The 23,291-nt window shown below is 43.9% G+C and overlaps 1 protein-coding gene across 2 annotated transcripts in view; it reads left to right on the top strand.

Annotated features, from left to right (window-relative positions):
- tll1 (tolloid-like 1) overlaps positions 1-23,291 on the top strand; it is a 414,199-nt gene that overhangs the window by 327,709 nt on the left and 63,199 nt on the right. For both annotated transcript variants that reach the window (XM_085962033.1, XM_085962042.1), the window contains one exon: positions 8,725-8,905. In XM_085962033.1, the coding sequence (XP_085818159.1) occupies positions 8,725-8,905 (181 nt within the window). The remainder of the gene's footprint in view (positions 1-8,724; positions 8,906-23,291) is intronic.

The following is a 23,291-nucleotide window of genomic DNA, read 5'->3' on the forward strand; positions in this document are numbered from 1 at the left end:
TTGAAGCCCTGCTCCAGGTCTCAAATACAGCTCGTTACATTCCTGAGGGAGTGCTGCTCTGTTGGAAATGCTGTCTTTTGAATGAAATGTTAACTTGAGATCTTAGCTACCCTCTCGGATAGATGTAAAAGGTCGCATGGCACTATTCAAAGAAGAGCAGGGGAGTTCTCCCTGGTGTCCTGACTAACAGTTATCCCTCATCCAACACCACCAAAAAAACAGCTTAATTAGTCATTTATCTTAGTGTTGTTTGTGAGACCTTGCTGTGCACAAATTGCTTTCTATGTTTACCTATAAAACAACAGTGACTACACTTCAAAGCAATTCATTGGCTATAAAATATTTGGGGATGTTCTGAGGACATGAAAAGTGCGATATAAATGCAATTGATTTCTTTTTCCAATGGGAGTTTCTTGCCATACTGCAGAAGCTAAGTAGGTCTGCCAAGGCCTTTTAAAACTTCCATTTTTCTGTTCTTTAACCAGAAATGCTCTCAATTCAGTCCTGTAAATAACCAGGATTTGAGATTGTTTACTGAGACTCTCTTTTTCTTACCAATGGTACCAACACATTCACATAGTACTGCTTCTGCTTTTTGCTTTGCTACCACAACTGTTCCATAATGATTACAGCTGTGCAGTTCCTTTTAGAATGCCATTGTCTGGTTTTAGTTCATTGTAGAATGAATTGTGCTACATGGCAAATTAAGCAATAATAATCAATTTATTCTGCAAGGTAAAGATTAATTATAGGTCACCCCCTTCAATAAAAGAGATGATTCCATGATCTATTGCTCCCTTGGGGAATGGCAATCACAGGGAGTGCACTTTGAGAACTCGAAGCACACAACCCTTGATTTTCTGTCCAATAAATAAATGAATGGAAAATCATGGATTGCGTACTCACGGTTTTCTAAAATGTGTTCCCAGGGAGCACCGCTCACTATTGGGACTGCCAGATCGTGAATCACCCCTATGGACAATATGTGATGGGTTATGCAGACATACTGAATAACTGAGGAGCATTGTAGGTGCAAGTAAAATTGAGCACAACAAAAGCATATTTAATTTGCATAAAGCACTGGTAAAAGGAATGTCATTCATACAACACATTTCAGTTCACTTTTAGAGTTTGAATTAATTTTTACTGAGGTTAAAATTTCTTTATACAATATTTTAAGTACATGGGTCAATGAGTTTGAAATTTGTGTATGGACTATTTTAATTTGGGTGTTAGAATTCTATAGCCAAGAATCAACTGCTGCCATTCCAACCTCAGTCATCATATCTGTTGACATTTTTCCTTACAGTAAAACACTTTTTTGCAATTTCTTCCCATCTCTTCTGAAAGCACTAAGTTATTCTGGGGTATTGTTTCACAAATGCCAAGTGGCAATTCTTCATAAGGCCAACATCAGGCTATACTATCATGGGCAACTCGCAGCAGCGTTTTCACCCAACACATGCACACGTGCACTTTCCAGTCGGAGTCACTAATTAGCAATCAGCAAGCCGAATCCAGGCTGATTTTTTCTTCTTTCTTTCCCATTGAGGCCATTGTAAGCATAGCTTGCCGTAGGATCTTGAGACCTCTCCGTGAAGTTGGCTGTGGGTCTGTCCATTTCCACTCCTCCATGCTGCTTGTTTTTTTGAACCACCTTCATATAAAATAATTGAAATATGTAAGTTTGTTAAATCAATGAAGAAAGATCCAAAAGGATTCATAAAGTATAATACAGTCACTAATATAATTACAATAAATAAAGTCTAAGCAGCAAGTATCCACATTTTGAATAATTCTTTCAAAACAGTACCATAAGAATATTCTTGGTCCATCACTTCTGAGCGAATACCAATCCAGGGGAGAAACAAATTGCTCAGCGGTTGAATGACCATTTTATTTGCAATTAAGCTGCAAATTAAGGTACCCTAACATAATTAACAGATAGTAAACAACTCTGTTCCCCAAATGAATTATACCCCGTCTTGGTAATGGAATCGCACTATCATTGATTGAACTTGGGGAGAATGATATTTAACTTTAAACTACCTTGAACTGCCAAACTAGTGATGCTGATTACATTTGTTACCTAAGTGTCCACATACCAAATTAGTGACTATTACCCCACTCTGAGATCTGACTGAACCAACATTAAGAATAATTTGCACATATATGGTGCTTTTATCGTAGCAAAGCATCCCAAGGCACGTGACAAGAGGGTATAAATTCTGAGTAGGAGTTGGTAGAAGAGTTAGAGGTGGTGACTGAAGCGGTAGGTTTTGAGCAGGCTTTTGAATAAGAGAGATGTAGCAAATAGGGAACAAATTCTGGAGTTTTGGGGTATAATGGATTAATATTAAAAGCAATGTTAAATGATGGATTTCTTGACCGTGCGTAATTGCTGTCACTTGGCAAAGGATTTGTGTTTGCGAGTAAACCATAGCATCTCCAATAAAACAATAAGTATTGAAGATAAACAGTAGTGCAGTCAGGATGAAAGGACCAATTATGTAAAAAGTAGATATGCGAGGAAATATAATACATTGAATTAGTGGTAGCTTCAGTACATAAGCCAGAAGAGCACACTTTGAACAGATGGTGTGATTATAAACTTAATCCCAATGAAAGCCTGCAGTGCATGTTTTTCATGTGAGGTACATCTGTGGTATAATTTAAAGATCATTAGATTATGATTATTGTTTTTTCTCTTGTTCTCATTAGATGTGGAGTACCCTTCCATTTAGATAGATGAACAACTAGAAATTGGTACAGTTCCCTTGGACTATCCGTCACGGTGATGTCTGAGGCAGTTCAATTAGGTCAAGCGCAGACAGTGTTAAATAGTAAATTTAGTAATACTGCCTGTTAGTTTTTAAAAAATAATGTATTATGTGAAAAAACAAATCCGATAGTAATTACAAGTAGCAGTAATGAGATGCATTTTACACCGACTCTGTTCAGCTGCCTCAAATTCCACAGAGCAAAGACAATTAGACAACTTACAATTTATTTATAACCAATTGGCTTCCCTTGGTATTGTTAACGGGAAGTTATAGGATTCTCTCTTTTATAATGTGGGCCCACTAAACCCATATTAGCTCTCTCCTCATCAAGTTAGTCAGCGGGTTCTTCCCACCAACCCCGCCCCGCACCCCCCCCCCCCCCCCCCCCACTCAAAGGGTTCTCACCCTCCGAAGCATGATAGTTCTTTTTTCTTCTTGCACCCACTTAACAGTGACACTCACTCTTGCTCTCTCCCCCTGAATAGGTTCACTCTCTCTCCCGAATACCCATCGGGGTGCCTTTCTGTGTCTTTGTGCTCCCCGGGAGCAGTGTCCCCAGCAAACACTTTAGGGGTAATTTTAAACCACCAGTTGCCTATTTCTCGTTTGAAAAATGGTGGCCAACAATTGATTATTGGGGGGGTGCTCCTCGACCACTTCATTTGATGCTCAAGGCCTGTTTGACATTTTTAGGTGGGCTTGTAAATGGACAAGCAGCCAGCCTGCCTGAAATGGGGAGAGTCTATTCACATGAAAATTGGTGTCCTAGGGCCAGGTTGTAGGACCCTTATTGGAATTTTCAGGTACAAATGGGCAGAGCCTGCACCAAGTACAGTCCACCCATTTTTACCAGGCATTGAGCAGCCTAACCAGCTCAAAAATGGCCAAGGAAACTTTAGTTTTTTTTTTGATGGGCCCCCGACATATCTCTGGCCTGCTGCTGGCCCATGCAAGGCCTCCCTCCAGGATTGCCTCCTCTCCTCTGTACCCAGCCTGCCGGATGACTCTACATGAGAGCAAACTGATTTTCTGCCCTCTCACAACCGGTGAGCTGCAGCAGGTTGCCAAGTTATTGCCCACAGCTCACTGGCGGTATGCTTCAGGCCACATGGCAGGTGGCCGGTGCGGCTGCTCTGCCAAATTTGCGACCGTTTTGGGTGGAAGTTGAAAATCACCCCCTTTATATCATTCTTTCCTGTAGTATCCCTTCCCTCCACTAAAGAGAGTCTTTTTTTCTACTTTTCTCCAAAGAGGGTCTCTCTCTTTCTTCCCTCCTCTCATGCCAACAGCATCTGTCTCTCTCTATCAATCCCTTTTCTTCCCATTCACTGGAGTTTGAACTCCTGAGCATGCATTTTGGGAGTCATCTGTAATCATATCAACAGTTCTCAGTTAGATTGGATGCCATCAAAAATTCTCATCGTCTCTCATGTATGCTGCAACTAGCATGTCTCTCTGTCATTTCTGTTTCTCTTGCTTTGCTTCTGTGTCTTCCACTTCTTTTTCTATTTCTCTTGATTTCTTCATTTTGTTCATTTTGTGTTGTTCTGTTTTTACCTGTTTCTTTTGTTTGTCATTGCAGAACTTTCACCCGGTATTTGTTCATGTATTTCTGCTGTGGGGAGAAATGGTGGTGGTGAGGAGTGGGCCCAGCAACAGAGAGAGCCAGATACATAGGAGCAACATACTGGGGTCATTGATTACAGCATAGTGAATGAGAGGGAGTGGGCTGGGTGCTAAGCTGTCTGGGAATTCCTTTTACATGGGTGTAATATATATGGACAGAGTCACAATGGGCAGGATTTTCATTGGGCCGTGGAGGTGGGATTGAAGGCATGTGGGGGGTTAAAATCTCAAAATTGGGGGGCACGAACCCATCCTGCCTCCATGCTAGTTTCAAAGGAGGCGATACCCAACCTGTTCTGGGACCCGCCTCCCCGAGGCGGGAAGGGGGTTAGTGCCAATTAACTGCCTGTTAACGGGCAGTTTTTAGCCTAATCCCTATTTTTATTGTTGACGTGTGGGATTCCCGACGGCTCTAAACCACGCCAAGTTGGACCGTCGGGCTGAAGGGCTTGGCGGGTTCGAGATGTCTGGTGTTCAGGTGAGTGATGGGTGCATGAGTTCAGAGGTAAGTATGTTTGGTGTGTGTAAAGTGTTTAAAGAAGTTTTACTTACATTTACTTACCTTTACAGCCTTCCTTCCTTCAGGTCTCGGGAGTCTCTCATCTCACCAGCACAGAAAGCAGAATGGCCGCGAGCTGTCAAAATCTGCAGCATTCAGCTTTATGTTCTGGAGAGATCTCTAAATCAGCCTGAGAGGAAGGAATTAACTTGGAGTACAGATTGTCAGTGTTTGACAGCTTCAAACAGCTGTCAAATGCTGATATTTCATCTGTCAAAAGCTTTTGACAGATGAAATGTCATTCTGTGATGTCACCTGTTGCCAGGTGGCCCTTAATTGGCCTGCTGAGCCCGCTGGGCGGGCTCAACAAGATCAATCAAGTGAAAATCACGTGGGTTGGCCACAACTCGATGGAGGCGGGACTACAACCCCGAAAGTTCTAGTCCCGCCTCCTACTCGCCTCCTCAATTAAAATCCAGCCCGATGAGCTGCTAGTCCATGTGCTTGTTTTATTAGGCCAGAGGGAACTGAGCATGCTCAGACCAAACCATCTGATAAAACATTACAATGGGAGACGGACCTCTGCACATGTGTATTTTATTTTACATCAAAATCCATGCTCAAGGCCTCAAAATGTGGGAAGTCAGCTGTCTGGTAGGGATCAAAGGGGAGAGTGTAATCAGAGTCCCAGACGTTCAGAAGCTCAGTGGCGTGCGTTGTGCCATTTGTGGAAGAGGGAAAGTGTTGGAACCATGTTTGTAGGTAAGTTTATGATTGTTGTGTGAACTTTTTGTGTGTTTATTTTGTGAGAAATTTTAGTTGTGAGAAATTATAGTGGGGTAGGTGAGGAATTGTCATTATAGTTGCATCTTCTAACCTTTTTTTGCTAGAATATGATTGGAGAGAAAGTTGAGTTTGAGGGAAATTGTTTCATGTAGTATAGTTGTTGAATAACAAATATGGAAAATGATCAAAAAATAACCAGTGGGCCAGAAATTCAGGTTGGAATCTTCCCGCGGGTGCAAGCCCCCGACCTGCACTTACCTAGCGAGCCTGCCATTGTGCTGTGGGCCCGCGTGGGATTTCGATCCTGGGCCTCCTCCAGCTGCCGGCGCACAGTGCTTGCGTATCCCAGGGGCGCAGTTAGTTCGAAGCGTCCCCTGGGATCAAGTGGACCATGGAGAGCCAATCATAGCAGGGAATCTCTATTCATAGATTTGACAGGAAGACCTGTCAAACCTATGAATAGAGATTGGCCCCAAAACCTAACTAAAACTTCAACTAAATTAAAAAAAAAAAAAATAATCACATTTTTAAAATAACTATAAATTACATAAAATAACTATTTTAAACAATAATTTAAATTTTTGAAAAAATTAATTACAGTTTTTAACAGGGCTAAAAATAAACTTACCTTTCTTTAAAGTATTTAAAAATAATAAACCTGTGGAAAAAAGTTTTAATTTTACTTAATTCACCATTTACCTTGTTAAAAGCAGGCCTTGCGACTGCTTTTTAAAAGCGTAGCTGCTAGAGACTTACCCTCCCAGAGAAACCTGGGAAAAAGAAAAACCCGGAAGTTCCAGGCGTACGTGCTGCCTCTCCGGCGCACGCATTTGACCTGTGAACCCCTTCCTTCAAGGGAACGGAAGTTCCGGTTTCCAGCGCATGCGCAGTGCATGCACGAAACCGGCACTTTAGTTGGCCCTACGCGTGAGTACCCAACGCGTACTCACCCGTGGGGACCCGAATTTCTGGCCCGTAACCAGTTTGGAAAGGAGAATAATACAGAAGTTTAACCAATGGGAAAGGAGGAAATTGGTACACATTCGACAATTATAACATAAACTCTGTACTCAAAGTAAATGACAGACTCAGGACACAACAGACAACAACTTGTATTTAGATAGCTCCTTCAACGTAGTAAAACGTCCCAAGGCGCTTCACAGGAGCGTTATGAAACAAAATTTGGCACTGAGCCACATAAGGAGAAATTAGGGCAAATAACCAAAAGCTTGGTCAAAGAGGTAGGTTTTAAGGAACATCTTAAAGGAGGAGACGGAGATAGAGGGGTTGAGAAGTTTAAGGAGGGAATTCCAGAGCTTAGGGCCCCAGCAGCTGAAGGCACGGTTGCCAATGGTGGAGCGATAAAAAATCATGGATACACAAGACACAGGAAATAATAGTATAAATATGAAATGCGCTTAAATTTGTATGGTATGTTGTTACCAAGGAAATGATTCATCCTTCTCTCCAGCTGCTTGACGTCTGTTCAATCCAACCATTCTTTTGTACATCCGTCTTTGCTTAATTTATACCCACAAAGATTTTAAGTAGGTGTCTGTGTTATTTATCTACCACTTTATCATTCATCTCCCTGCCATTTCATATCTGGCATTATTGATGAACTGAGAGCAGCAGGGAATAGTGTAATAAATGATGTCTGACTACAAGAAAGGATGGATTGTATTTCCATATATGTTCATTTCAAATCTCATTAGAAAGGTCCGTTTCCCCTTCCTTCTTTAACCAAATTTTCTTATTCAGAAGAGATGCCTATTGATTATATCAATATCTTGTGTCTCAACTTTTGTATATTGCAAAATAATAGTTATTGCTGTGGTACCATACTTTGGGCCAATAGCACAGATATTGCTTGTGCCTTGGCAAATACTGTTTTTAACCGACATTAATACAATCCCGGCTGCATTAAAAATGGAATCTTCCCTCCCTTGCCTGAACATTAGTACCAGAAATCTGCTTCCAAGGCTTGACAAAGAAGGTTTACCAATGCACATCAAAGCAGATTAAAAACCAGAGTGAGCTGCTTTCTGTTTTCCCTTGTTATACATGCAGCAAATCATAATGGATATAAGAATTGAACATGAAGGATATTTTCTTTTTTTTAAAAAAAAAACCTCACAACTACTATGCCAAGACTGAACTCCACAAAATGTACATGTTCTTTTGTAAGATGCAATATTTTTGAAGAAAAAAAAATTGACCACAAGAAGTGCACAAACCAATAGAATGATCACAAAGGTGGGTAAAGTTCATAATGCATCAGCAAAATGCTAATTAAATCAATTTCAAATAAAAACAGATGTAAGAATTCAGTTTTGTAATATGCTACCAGTCAGTCCTCATTAGTGCCAGACAGAGCCACATTTTGAGTGCCAAAAAAGATAAAATTGAGGCCATTCAGTTTAAATAAGGTTGAAACCATACACGATGCTATGAAATATCATCACATATCAATTACTGAAACTGTTTTTCCTTTAATGTTTGTTTGCAGCAAATATTTATAGTACAAATATTCTAAATCCCCACCACACTATAAACTAACTAATAAGCAAACTGGCCTCTGTTGCACCGGAATAATATCAGAAAGGGATATAGTGTCCATGCCGGCAAGGACTGGTTCGGCTGAATGGCCTGTTTCGGTGCTATACTATGTAATTAAACTCATCTCTTTAATAAATACATTTTTTGACCACTTCATCTGATAAGCTTGATCTCATTCCTTAACAGATTAATGTTAAATGTTTGATGTAAACACAATGCATTAAGAAATTCTGTGGGAAATGATTTATGTTCCACTTGTGGCTCTGACCACCTTTGCTCATGAGTTACCAATTGCAGGATATAAATTACTTCAAAAGATCTTCAAAATGTATTCTTTATTTTTCCACACTTCGATTAACATGCCAATGCAATATTGAATGAATTTAAAAGCAACAATGATGAAAAACAGACTGTGGAGATATTCACACGCAGGCCTTTTGTAACTGAAGTTGTCTGCTTGGTTTTTACCAGATATGCAAATATGATTATGTCGAGATCCGCAGTGGCCTTTCATCCGATTCCAAGCTACATGGAAAGTTTTGTGGTACTGAAGTGCCTGAAGTTATAACTTCCCAATACAACAACATGAGGATTGAGTTCAAATCTGACAATACTGTTTCAAAGAAAGGATTCAAGGCCCATTTCTTTTCAGGTGTGTTAATTAGACAGTATGTATCTCTGCAAAACATTGTTGAGTCTCACATTTGCAATCAAGATGTTCAAGTGATCATAAACTGTCAGGCTAATGTTCAACTGATCATCTAAAACCTGGGATTTGGTTATAGCAGTTTGCTGGCGCATGTTATTGTATTTACAGTTATAATTTGAGAAGAGTGTTGCTAGCCAGTTTTGGGGAGAATTCCACTGTCTCAATGAATTGTGTTGCTGCTCGTAGAAGAATAATGTACTCATTTGTAATCTCAGTGAGAGGTTCCAAATACAGTTTCTTATAAAACATGGATACGTGTTTTAAAACAGACAGGGTAGTAACTCAACACATTGAAGCAGCAGTGTACTTTTCCATAGAATGGTGGGAGATGATTTGACAACCTCACTGTGAGGCATGGGTGGAAGGAACAATTATCAAAAGAAGAATCTTCTAGGGATGCATCTTCCTGTAGGTTGTTTTTTGAGCAACATTGGCAGAAGGCTGGGAACAGGTCACCTTCTCCCCCTCTCAGATATAAATAGTATGTTGTGTGAGGAAACCAAAAGAAAGTGGAAGGGACAAAACATAAAAAGGGAGTATTACTTTCAAAAAGAATACAGTACTTCCTCACAGATTACTTATTTTCAATAATCTTCTTGCCTCTCTTGTGATATAGTTGGACATGAGTATTTCAACTTTACTGGCTGCAGTAATGTATTATTTCTAGAATTGTGCCACACAAAGGCACAGTTGTTTTTCTGGAGCTTATTGAGTATATTTTATGAATAAGCAGATCTGCCGAGAAAACATATCAAGAAATCAGGCAAGGAGGTCTGTGGGCCCTTAGTTTCCACCCCTGGAGTGCAAATTCATAAACTCTCTCTCAGAACTTTACTATCCAATAAAGTAGCTTACATGAAAAAAGTTTCCAAATATGAATCTAATGCATGTTTATACTTTTAAATCTGCTTTAAATTTTTTGCTGTTTCTCTTTGGCGAAGAATTTCCTCAGAGCAGAAAAACTGAGAGAAAAACATTGGAGAAAGAGACGAGCAGTAAAGGAACAGAGGTAACCTTAAGATAGAAGAAGAGAAATGGAAAGATAAGCATAAAAAGACAAGGAGACAGAGAAGTACAGTAGCAGAAAGATACAGGCTTGAAATTTCCCCATGTAAAATCCACTTAATTTTGGGTGGTATAGAGCTGGTCTGGAAAGGTAATTGGGGTGGGGAGGCCTTCCACCAGTCCCCGGTCCTAAAAAAAATGTCCGCTTTGGTTTTTCTCCACTGATCCCGTCACAGTCTGGATCTGCTCCCCTGACCCTGCTCCACTGCCTGAAGATAAAGGCATATGGGTACAGTTTACCACTCCACACTATTTACCTCTCTTTGTGCCGAGTTCCCAACCTTAAAAAGCACCACCTATATAAAGGGGGTGGTGTTGGGACCTATGCGATGACCAAGAGGTGGGAAAGACTGGTGAAGGCCAGAGGTCAGTGAATACATCGTTTCTGCAGGACTGCGAAGACTGAATAATTTGCATTACACTGCAAACTAGCAAAGATTTTAAAGTCAGAATAACCTTGTACTGTAGATAAATAATGGATTTCCTTGTCAGAATTATGTTCCAATGCTTTGAGGAAGAGAATGATGAGGACAGGGAGGAATAGAAGGCGAGGTGGGGCGGGGAGTCCTGGGTATCCAGCATCATATACGTAGGCACCAGCTGAAATGTTAAGTAGCCATTCCAGAAGATCTACAGACAGTGAACATCATTTATAGAATTCTCCCAAAAGCAGTGTGTGAGAAGGTTGCAGTTTCATATCATTCCCCATGGATCCACCAGAGCAGAGATCGTGAGCACTGGGATTTTATCGAGTGGTGAGTTGCCACAAGTACACGGTGTTATTGATACCACCCATGTGCCATTAAAGTCCCCTACTGGAGACATCTACATTTCATCAATAGGAAGGTTTTTCATTCTTTGGGTGGTTTTTTAACCTAAACAAAAAGGCGGGTCTGGAGCAGCAGGGGAGGTGGTAGTTAAAGTATTAAAAATCAGAATCCCGACCTCCAACCCGTCCACTAGAGGTGAGGCTGGGGCGGGCAGCCAACCTGCTCCCAGGAGGCAGGATGTCAATTTAATATAATGAGGCTGGAAGCCTCTTCTTTAACCTCCATTTTGTGTTTAACTGTAGCTGGTCGGGTTTTACACATCTCATAAAACCAAGCAGTTACAGCAAGGCAAAGACTGCTACATCCAGGAGGTAAGTGCCTTTATACCTGCCTCCTGGATCCAGGGTCCCTGTCTAACCCAACCCCCGCGATCAGAGATTGCCCTCCCCCGACCTCTGATCACTCCACGAGGCCTCCGGGTTTCCCAATTGCCTCTGAGAACTCCCCCCCCCCCCCACTCCCCCAGCCCCAACCTGCCTTCCCCATTAAAATTCTGCCCTTTGTGAGTTATGCTTGTGGATGCATGCCACCCTGGAAGCTGTCATGATTCTTTTGTTCAAATATTGTTGTTGTTGGCCAATATTTAAAGATACCGGCATTGCTCAGCCGGAGAAGAGTGTTAGGATGGTCGCTTGGAGACTAGGGTTACCCACTTCAATCTTGTCTCAGAACCTCAATGCATCCAGGAACCAAGAGTGTGATAGCAGGTTCAATGAAGCCTTCAGTGCTACCCGCATCATTATTGTATGGACCATGGGTATTCTGAAGTCCCACTTCCATTGCCTGGATAGGACCAGGAGATCTCTACAGCGTAGCCCAGAAAGGGTATCAGGAATTATAATGGCATGTTGCATGCTGCAATTAGGAAAGGATTGGACCTTCTCTATGCAGAACGTGAAGATGCTGGAGGCCTTCCATCTCCTCATCATGATGAGGGTACTAGACGTGAGAGGAGATGGCACAGGACAAACTGTTGCCAGCCACACGTGCGATCTGGCAAGAAATTATCAACAGCTGCTTCCAGTAGAAAGGATGCACTCCATCTCCAGAGGCCATAATACCATTGCATTTTTGCAATGATTACAAATAACCAGAACTCACATCCGCCACCGATTTCCCATCCTTTCAGGGAAAGGATACTTACAAAATTTCATCAGCAAATAAAAAGAGAACTGAAGGCCTTTTTAAAAAAATAAGCTACAAAAAAAAATCCACATTTCCACATTTACTGATTGTCTCTTCATTAGGTGTTACAACAACTTCTTATCACCATGCCTATCCCTTGTGCCTAAATGCTTAGAAACATAGAAACATAGAAGATAGGAGCAGGAGTAGGCCATTCGGCCCTTCGAGCCTGCTCCGCCATTCAATGAGATCATGGCTGATCATCCAAATTCAGTACCCTGTCCCTGCCTTCTCCCCATATCCCTTGATCCCTTTAGCTTTAAGAAATATATCTGTTGAGTCTGTGTTTCCAAATGTAGTTATGCTGAATAACTGGACACAGACTACAGAAATAATTAAACAGGTCTTTAGTAATTGAGGGTCAGGGCTGAACTGGAATACACTTTGCTCCACAGGGTTTATATACCGGTGTGGTCACCACCGGTACTACAATGTACAGGAGCCATCAAAAAGTAGTCCATCACCTTAAGGTATCCTCTTAAGGTGGTACAGGTTACATACACTACAATTCCTCCCCTTTTAGCTCAACAGTGTACACCCCAATTTAAACATTACATGGATAACATATATACAACTTTCACACAAAACTGTTCAAAGATTCAGTCTCTGAGGAGGCCTCCTGATCCGGGCCGGATAACGCCTTTCAGGGGTCTCTGGTTCTCGTTGCTGAGGTGACTCATCCATTTGATCTCCTATGGATTGAACATCATCATGTACGTTCGAGTCTGAGGTAGATGCTACAGGCTCAATAACTTCTTCAACTGGTGTCTCTGCCATAGACATGGGGTCGACCCTTGTTCTCGATTCCACAAGTTGGTCAGCATGATGTCGTATTACGTTCTCTCCAACGTCTACCATGTACATCAAGGGTCCTTGTCGGGCACGAATTGTTCCGGATTGCCATTTATCATTCCTATAGTCCCTGGCCAACACTGGTTGTCCTATTTTGAAACTCCGAGTGGCCTTGTTATTTATGTGCTGGAATTGCTTGTTTTCGACTTCCCTACGCACATTGGGTTTTAACAAATCCAACCGGGACCGCAACCTCCTGTTATAGAACATTATGGCAGGGCTTTGATTTGTCACTGCATGCGTGGCGTTTCGATATGCCATCAGGAAATTGTCCACCTTGTGTTGTAGTGGAATATGGTCTTCGCTCATGGCCTTTATCGCCTTTTTGAACGTTTGTACAAATCTCTCGGCCAACCCATTTGTAGCCGGATGATATGGGGCAGATGTATAGTGTTTCACCCCATTCTTTTTCATGAATTTCTGGAATTCTTCTGACACGAACTGTGGTCCGTTGTCTGAACATATTTGTTCCGGCAACCCATTCCTTGCAAATATGGTTCTTAGAACTGCGATCGTCTTTTCAGAGGTAGTGGTTGACATCTTAATCACTTCTGGTCATTTAGAATGTGCGTCTACTGCTATCAAAAACATGGAATCCATGAATGGACCTGCAAAGTCGATATGCACACGTTGCCATGGGGTTGAAGGCCATTCCCACGGATGCAGCGGTGCAATTGGAGGTGCGTTTTGAAATTTTGGCACCCTGAGCAGCTTTTAGTCAGATCCTCTATTTGTTTGTCGATACCTGGCCACCACACATAAGCCCTAGCAAGGCTTTTCATCTTGACTCCCCCCAGATGACCTTCATGCAATTCCTTCAGAACTCTCTCCCTTAATTTAGGAGGAATAATCACCCTTGTTCCATACATCAATGTTCCTTGACAGACGGACAGCTGTTCTCGTCTGGCTGAGAATGCTGGTAACAGTGGGTCGCCATGTGCTGGCCATCCCTTCACTGTCAAATCGTAGACCCGAGACAGTGTCGGGTCGTTTCGGGTCTCTCTCTCAATACCCGCATTGGTGACTGGTAAGCATTCGATGATGGTTGAGTGAAATATCTCGACAGGGTCAACTGCCAGTGCCTCTTCCGCTGTAGGTAGTGGCAGGCGCGACAGCCCATCAGCATTACCATGTTGCTTTGTACCTTTGAATTCGATATCATATTGATGTGCCCCTAGGAAAAGGGACCATCTCTGAAGCCTCTGCGCCGTCATAATCGGAACACCCTTCTTAGGGTTAAAAATGGAAACCAACGGCTGGTGATCTGTCAGCAGCGTAAACTTTTGGCCTTGCAGGTAATGGTTAAATTTCTTAACTCCCCACACGAGGCTGAGAGCCTCCCTATCTATCTGAGCATAGTTGCGCTCTGCGGAGGTTAATGATCTGGATGCGAACGCGACTGGCCTTTCCAAGCCATTTGGAAACTTATGTGAGAGCACTGCCCCGATACCATATGGAGAAGCATCACAAGCTAAGCGAATAGGCAGCGTTGGGTTAAAGTGAGCCAACACTTCCTTAGAGGTGATCAGTGCCTTGCTTTTTTGAAAAGCCCGCTTACAATCATCGCTCCACTTCCATGGTATTCCCATTTGCAAAAGAGTATTCAGCGGGTGTAACACCGTGGATAAATTTGGAAGAAACTTGTGGTAATAGTTAACCAACCCAAGGAACGACCTCAACTGGGATACATTTTCCGGAGCGGGAGCTTTCACAACAGCTTCGATCTTGTCAGGTGACTTATGGAACCCCTCCTGGTCAATGACGTGGCCGCAGTACGAGATTCGCTTTTGAAAGAACTCACATTTCTGGCGATTAACTCTGAGCCCATATTCTTTCAATCTGGTGAGCACCTGCTCCAAATTCGCGAGGTGATCCTTATCATCATCTCCTGTAATCAGAATGTCGTCCAGGTAGCATTGTGTGCCTGGAATTCCCTGTAATACCTGCTCCATGGCCCTTTGCCAAATCGCTGGAGCCGATGCCACTCCAAAAACCAGTCTATTATACCGAAATAAGCCCTTATGTGTGTTGATCATGAGATACTGGCGTGACGCTTCATCAACTTCCATCTGTAGGTACGCCTGCGCCAGGTCTATCTTGGTGAAGTGTTTCCCACCAGACAGCGAAGCGAAGATATCTTCAATCCGCGGAAGCGGATATTGCACCGTGTGAAGAACCGGATTAACAGTGATCTTGAAATCGCCACAGATGCGAACCTTCCCAGGTTCCCCCGGCTTGTTGCTCAACGAACGCTTCATGACAGGAACAATGGGTGTGGCCCATTTGCTCCAGTCCACCTTTGACAGTACTCCTGAACATTCTAGCCCTTCCAGCTCTGCTTCCACAGCAGGTCGTATCGCATAAGGTACCGGTCTGGCTTTGAAAAATTTTGGGTTTGCATGTTCTTCAACCTTGATGTTTGCCGTAATTCCTTTCAGTGTTCCCAGTCCCTGTTGGAACACCTCCTTAGCATCGTCCAATATTTTGGACAGTCGTTTAGGTTTGACGTCGTCCTCTTTACAGGAATCTACAGTCAGTGCTTGTATGGAATGCCAGTCCACATTTATTCTCCGGATCCATTCCCGTCCCAGTAGTGGCGGACCTCCATCAGGTAACACATACAAGTCCATTTCCTGACTTTCTTTACCATTGTAGACCACATTTACTTTTATCTTTCCGATGGGGTATACTATTTGCCCCATGTATGTTTTCAATACAATCTCCGTATCCCTCAGGGGAATGTGCGAGAATAACCTTTTGTAATCTTGCTTATTCATGACCATCAATGCCGATCCAGTGTCCAATTCCATCTTCACTTGGACTCCTGCTATCCGAAGCGTGACCCAGATAGTTTGGTGGTCTGCTGTGTTACCCACATTATGTATTTTTAGACAACCCAGTTCCTTACTGCTGGAGTCTGAATCCATCTTCTGTTCATCTGAACTGTTCTCTGTCACCTTGTGTACTTTTTTGTACTTCTCCTGCGGCGACTTTTTGCTGCTGGTCTTCTTTCCTGACCGGCATACTCTCGCTATGTGACCAAGTTTGCCACATTGCCTGCATTCTTTATCTTTGAACCAGCACTGGTTCTGGTCATGCATTGTCCTTCCGCAACGATAGCACTTTACTGCTGCTATTTCATTGGTGCTGAATTCCAATGGCCTTTGCTGTATCTCTGCAGCGCCTCGTGCTGCTGCCTCGTGCGATGCTGCAATGCTGAAAGCTTTGTCCAGCGTAAGATCCTTTTCCTCTAGCAGTCGCTTCTGGGTTCCTTCCCTTAGGGGCCCACACACAAACTTATCTCTCAGTGCGTCTGCTAGTCCTGTACCGAACTGACAGTACTTTGATAACTTACGCAGTTCGATTAAGAATTCAGCGTTGCTTTCCTCTTTAAGTTGAATTCTTTTGTAGAATTTAAATCGTTCCGCTATCAGCAGCGGCGTGGGGTTTAAATGCTCTTGCAGGATAGTAACAATATCCGCGAAACTCTTTCCTACCGGTTTATCTGGTGTTACAAGGTTCCTTAATAACCCGTACGTCTTCGCACCCATCGAGTTTAATAGTGTTAGTGCTTTCTTATCCTCCGGTACCTCATTCGTTGTACAGTAAACTTCGACGCGTTCCACATAAGTGGCCCAATCTTCCACATCGCTATCAAAAGCAGTGATGTTACACGTTTTTGGAATCCTTGTTGAGTTTCCTTTCCTTCGGATATGATTATTTTTTTTTCAAAATGGCGGCTTTTCCCGCGCTTGTCTTCTTCCCCCTCCGACTCAAAATGGCGATTACCGCGCTGTTGCCGTTCTCGCCTCCCAGCGGTCCTTTATTTTCCCCTACACTGCTGCTCTTGTTCACCGCCGCTCCCGCGGTCCTTGTGGACATAAACGCTTTTCTGGCTGCTGCGCATCTCTGCCCCGATTGCAGTCCGGCCCCTGACACCGGCTGCGGTCGTGTTCTCTGCCCTTTTCGTTGTTTCCCTCCCCTTCTCTTACTGACAACTCGGCCGACTTCCCCCCCATGCCGCTCGATCGGGCTTACCCGCCGCTGTCGTCGAAGGGATGTTCACTGATATTTGACTTCGTGGCCAGAAACCAACCCGGGTTCCCGATTGCCTCCCGTGCTATGCAGTGCCCAGCAGGATGTTGAGGGTGGATGTCCTTGATCGACGCCCGTTTCAGAGGCCAAGCTTCCTTTGATGCAACTGCCGCTAGGTAAGATCAGACTCGTCGCCACTGTTGAGTCTGTGTTTCCAAATGTAGTTATGCTGAATAACTGGACACAGACTACAGAAATAATTAAACAGGTCTTTAGTAATTGAGGGTCAGGGCTGAACTGGAATACACTGCTCCACAGGGTTTATATACCGGTGTGGTCACTACAATGTACAGGAGCCATCAAAAAGTAGTCCATCACCTTAAGGTATCCTCTTAAGGTGGTACAGGTTACATACACTACAATATCCAACTCCTTTTTGAATATATTTAATGAACTGGCCTCCCACCGCCCTCTGTGGCAGAGAATTCCACAGGTTCACCACTCTCTGGGTGAAGAAATTCCTCCTCATTTCAGTCCTAAATGGCTTACCCCTTATCCTTAGACTATGACCCCTGGTTCTGGACTCCCCGGCCATCATAAACATCCTTCCTGCATCTAGCCTGTCCAGGCCTGACAGAATCTTACAGGTTTCGATGAGATCCCCTCTCAATCTTCTAAACTCCAGTGAGTATAAGCCCAATCGACACAATCTCTCCTCGTACATCATTCCTGCCATCCCAGGTATCAGCCTGGTGAATCTTCGCTGCACTCCTTCCATGGCAAGAACGTCCTTCCTCAGGTAAGGCGACCAAAACTGCACACAATACTCAAGGTGCGGTCTCCCCAAGGCCCTGTACAACTGTAGCAAGACATCCTTGTTCCTGTACTCGAACCCTCTTGCTACGAAGGCCAACATACCATTTGCCTTCTTAACCGCCTGCTGCACCTGCATGCTTACCTTCAGCGACTGGTGCACAAGAACACCCAGGTCTCTTTGCACTTCCCCTTCTCCCAATCTATTGCCATTCAAATAATAATCTGCCTTCCTGTTTTTGCCACCAAAGTGGATAACCTCACACATTTATACACATTATAGTGCATTTGCCATGTTTCTGCCCAATCACCCAATCTGTCCAAATCGTACTGGAGTTTCTCGACATCCTCCTCGCAGCTTACCCTCCCGCCCAGCTTTGTGTCGTCTGCAAATTTGGAGATATTACATCCAATTCCCTCGTCCAGATCATTAAAATATATTGTGAACAGCTGGGGTCCTAGGACCGATCCTTGCGGTACCCCACTAGTCACTGCCTGCCACTCGGAAAACGACCCGTTTATTCCAACTCTTTGCTTTCTGTCCGCCAACCAGTTCTCTATCCAAGTCAATACCTTGCCCCCAATCCCATGTGCCTTAATTTTGCATGCTAATGTCTTATGTGGGACCTTATCGAAAGCCTTCTGAAAGTCCAAATACACCACATCCACTGGTTCTCCCTTATCTATTTTACCAGTTACATCCTCAAAAAATTCCAGCAGATTAGTCAAGCATGATTTACCTTTTGTAAATCCATGTTGACTTTGTCCGATCCTGTCACTGCTTACCAAGTGCTCTGCTGTTACATCTTTTATAATAGATTCTAGCATTTTCCCCACTACCGATGTCAGGCTTACCGGTCTATAATTCCCCACTTGTTCTCTACCACCTTTTTTGAATAGTGGGGTAACATTAGCTACCCTCCAATCCATGGGTACTGTTCCAGAGTCTATCGAGTTCTGGAAGATGACCAGCAATGCATCTACTATTTCTAGGGCCACTTCCTTAAGTACCCTGGGATGTAGATTATCAGGCCCTGGGGATTTATCGGCCTTCAGTCCCATCAATTTTCCTAATGCCATTTCCCTACAAATACTGATTTCTTTCAGTTCCACCCTTTCATCAGGCCCTATGTTCCCCGGCATCTCTGGGAGGTTATTTGTGTCCTCCTTTGTGAAGACAGAACCAAAGTATGAATTTAGTTGGTCTGCCATTTCTTTGTTTCCCATTATAAATTCCCCTGATTCTGACTGCAAGGGACCTATGCTTGACTTCACCAATCTTTTTCTCTTCACATATCTATAAAAGCTTTTCAGTCAGTTTTTATGTTCCCTGCTAGCTTACTCTCATATTGTATTTTCCCTTTCTTAATTAATCTCTTTGTCCTCCTTTGTTGAATCCTAAACTGCTCCCAATCCTCAGGATTATTGCTTTTTCTGGCCAATTTATATGTCGTCTCCTTGGATCTTATGCTATCCCTAATTTCCCTTGTTAGCCACGGTTGAGTCACCTTTTTTGTTTTATTTTTATGCCAAACTGGGATGAATCATGCCTCTGACTGCTACATGGTGCTATCTCAATATCAGGAGGTTATGAAGTTACTAGTTGGGACAGTACCGAAAACTGAAGTGGCACTCATCTCAGCGGCTCTGACTTCCTTGCAGATCCTGTTTCTGGTCTCATGTTGCCTGTACATTCAATGCCTACATGGCCCAGGCCAGGAGCCACCGCGACATCTGTAACCGCTCTTTGCAGTCCACTTGTACTGGGTATGGACTTAGTTGGGCTAAAGGCCCATGTGAGAACAGAACGTATAGTCCCAATTAGGTCCTGAAAACCCTGAATTGGTTGAGGGAATCTATGGAAACCGTTGTAGCTGGCACTCCGGATGTAACAATTGCCATTAGACCCTCGTCTTCATGTCTTGTTGCCAGTTGCCACAGAAATCTCCAGGACTGCCACATTGACCAGGGTGTATTGCATGCCCAGACAAAACACTGTTGTAGATGCAGGTTGTGGATTTCTCCAACTTATCCAATATCTTCAACACATGAGAGGAAACGGTGTCCACCATGTGCATGAGATTTATGCTACTGAATTAATGGCCCAGAAATTCGGGTCGGGGGCTTCCCGCGGGCGCAAGCCCCCGACCTGCACTTACCTTGCGCGCCGGCCATTGAGCTGTAGGGCCCCGTTGAATTCCGACCCGGGGCCTGGTCCAGCTGCCGGCGCGCAGTGCTTGCATAGCCCAGGGGCGCAGTTAGTTCGATGCATCCCCTGGGATCACGTGGGCTATGGGGAGCCAATCGGAGCAGGGAATGCTCCATTCATAAGTCTTGACAGGAAGTGCTGTCAAGACTTATAAATACTACGGCCCCAAAATAGCACTAAGTCTTCAAATAATTTTTTTTTTATTACATTTTTTAAATAAACTATAAATAACATGAAATAACTATTTTAAACAATAATTTAAATTTTTGAAAAAAATAATTTTATATTCTAACGGGGCTAAAAATAAACTTACCTTGCTTTAAAGTGGAAAAAATGTTTTAATTTTAATTAATTCACCACTTACCTTGTAAAAAGCAGGCCTTATGCCAGCTTTTTAAATTTCTAACTTCTGCAGACTTACCCTCACAGGAAAAACCTGTAAAATAAACCGAAGTTCGATGCGCACGCGCAGCCTCCCCCGCATACGAGTTCGACCTCTGAACCCCTGCTTTCAGAGGAACGGAAGTGCCGGTTTCCCGCGCATGCGCAGTGCATGCAGGAAACCGGCACTTCCATCGGGCCTACAGGTGAGTACCCCGTGCGTACTCACCCGTGGAGACCCGAATTTCTGGGCCATAATTGTTTTGAAGTCTGGGCCTCTGGGATTTGTTCCTCAACTAAATCAGTCATTTCAGTTCCTCATACCCTCCACCGCCCAGAAGAGAGTACTAGTTCTTCATCATATCCTCCCTGCAACTCCTGCTCACTGGAGATCTGTGTTTTATCCTGTGATATACCCTCTGGGGGGAATTTTAACCAGGATGGGTGGGAAAGGAGCAGGGGGGATTAAAACATTTCGCCAGGGCGCCGGAAGTACCACCCTGGAAGGAGTCGCGAGAGCCCGCTGGAAATTCAGTTTGAGCGCCCCAAACGGAAGCGCGGCGCTACTTGAGGCGCCCCGCATCCGTCTTGGGGCACTGCAACTGAAAATCGCAGCACAACGTGCCGCAGCGCCACACGCTGCGGCATGGCGCACTGCGGTACTGCAGGCCTTCCTCCCCTTCTTAAAGGGGAGGGGCCTGCTGCAGCGCGATCTGAGATCGCGAGTGCCGGCAAAAGAGCCCAACACCGAGGGAAAGTGCCAGGCTCTTGGGAGACAGCCGGCACAATGCGGGGGGGGCTCAGGAGGCCGGGGACAGCTGTGCGAAGAGGTGCTGGCAGGCGGCCAGCAAAAAAATGGCCGCCCTGCACCTCAGCACCTCTACCGCCACAGGTAGGCCCCCCTGAACTGGTCGCAAATTGCGACCGGCGTTACAGCGGGGGGCGCTACCAAATTTCACGATCGGGGCACTGCGCACACCGATAACGTCATCGGTGGCGGTGCAGCGCTACCGGCTAACGCCGCCATTAGCGCCCCACTAAATTTCACGGGAGTTGTGGCCAGTGGCGCTAAACCCACTAAGTGCCCTCTTTGGGCACTAACTCGTGGCGCAGCCAACCGAATTTCTAGGCTTTTAAATTGGAGAACTGCCTCCGGTTTTAACGGAGGTGGGCGGCTAACCTGCTCTCCAGACTCCAGCCTCTCAATCTGGTTGGCTGCGGCTAGGAAATGGAGAAAGAAAGATTAAATGACGTTCTGCCGTTAAATACAACAGAACCTCTGGGTTACCTGCATTTCCGGGTTTCCCGGCCCGTACGACCCCCCCCCCCCCCCCCCCAACCACAATCGGGTGAGCTCTGGTATCTCACACAAGTGGCTATTGTTCAGTGATGGTATCAGGTTATTTGATCCCAGATTTTTGTTTATAGTGTTAACAATTGAAGACTGTGTAGTGCATATTTGACACAGAAAGTGAGTACTTCATGTGGAAAAAAAAAATCAAACCTTTACAATAAAGATTTCCAGCCACTGTTCAGTGTTGAGGCCCAGGAACTTCAGAGGCAGACGACAATTGGCAGAAATGTTTTAGTGTCTCTGCTGTATCTGGGTTACATTAGATGAACACTCGCTGCAGTATTCACTGCTTACACACCACAATGTACCATTTATAACGTGCATCTTTATAAATATATAATAGAAAATTTGAGGCTGAATATTTACGAATGAATCAAAAAGAGCTGAGAACATTTTCATTTGTCCCTTTAGAGGCTTGTGTCATTTGTTATACTGGGCATTATTACAACAGGATATTATCTAGAAGTTATGGCATTGATTCCAATTTAGCCTAATGGATAGGTTTTCAGCACTATATTAAAATTAGCTAAGCTGATAGTATAATAAGATTGTGGTCCTGAAAATCCTTGAGCGGCATATCATGCCATAAGTGCCGATGCGCGCCATCCTCTGCTGCTGACCTCGCCAAAGTTCATGGGGTCATGGTGATGTCCCGTGATTTACATATCTTTGGCGGGATAGAGGTGCTTCTGCCCCTCCCCATCTCCATGAAAAAAGACTGAAGGGGACTGACTCAAATTTTTAAAAAAATGAATGGTCAGTTCCTCCGAAGTCTAGGGCAGGATCACTACGTGGGCCCCGCAACCACCATTGGGTTGCCCAGCATGCCAGGTGTCCTGGTCCTGCTTCTGCACCGCCCTATGGTGTTGATACCTTTGTCGGGGCAGGCAGAAGCTCCGCCCTACAAATCTATCCAGGAAACTTGGGTGCAAGGCCAGGAACTGTCATATATGGGTCCTGCCCAAGTTACGGTGGGAGTCTGCGAACTACCAAGACCTGCAAGACTATTATATAGTTCTATATTGTTAATGTGTCAAAACAACATAAATACTGTGTATATACTCAAACCAAAATAACACAAATAGATGTCATTTGCTTTAGTTGTTCAAACTGCCATGAACACACTTACATAATTTTTTTAATGGCTGCTGTTATTCCACACCTATCAACCTGAGGCTGGTAGGTATTGTTTGGGATGAATACCTTACAGGCCAGCGTTATACTGTGGGGTACGTGTTACTGGATCTTGTCACTGAGCTCAGGCCAGCAAATATTTATGTTTTGAGAGCAGGGGCAGGTGTGCCCACCACAGTCTCATAATTTTAAAGCACTCTGCTTAAGTCAATACAGTGCCCAGGCATCCAACAAACCTCTGGACACTTTTTAAACGTAGCTTCACACTGAACCTACTGGAGATGTTTTCACTTCTCAAGCCAAAATGTGTTAAGGAGTTGGGTAGATGATCTATCTCGAGCATTATACTATTGAAGCAGAAACAGCTTTGCATTAGTGCAAAAGTGCTAGTATAATGGCAGCCTATGTTTTCGCAAATTATTACGTATGGCCCAGAAAAAATGTAATGAAAGATATATTAAATCGAGATTT

The sequence above is a fragment of the Somniosus microcephalus genome, chromosome 2 (assembly GCF_052327205.1).
Source record: "Somniosus microcephalus isolate GS21.2 chromosome 2, FLI_Smic_1.0, whole genome shotgun sequence".
Lineage (NCBI taxonomy): Eukaryota > Metazoa > Chordata > Chondrichthyes > Squaliformes > Somniosidae > Somniosus > Somniosus microcephalus.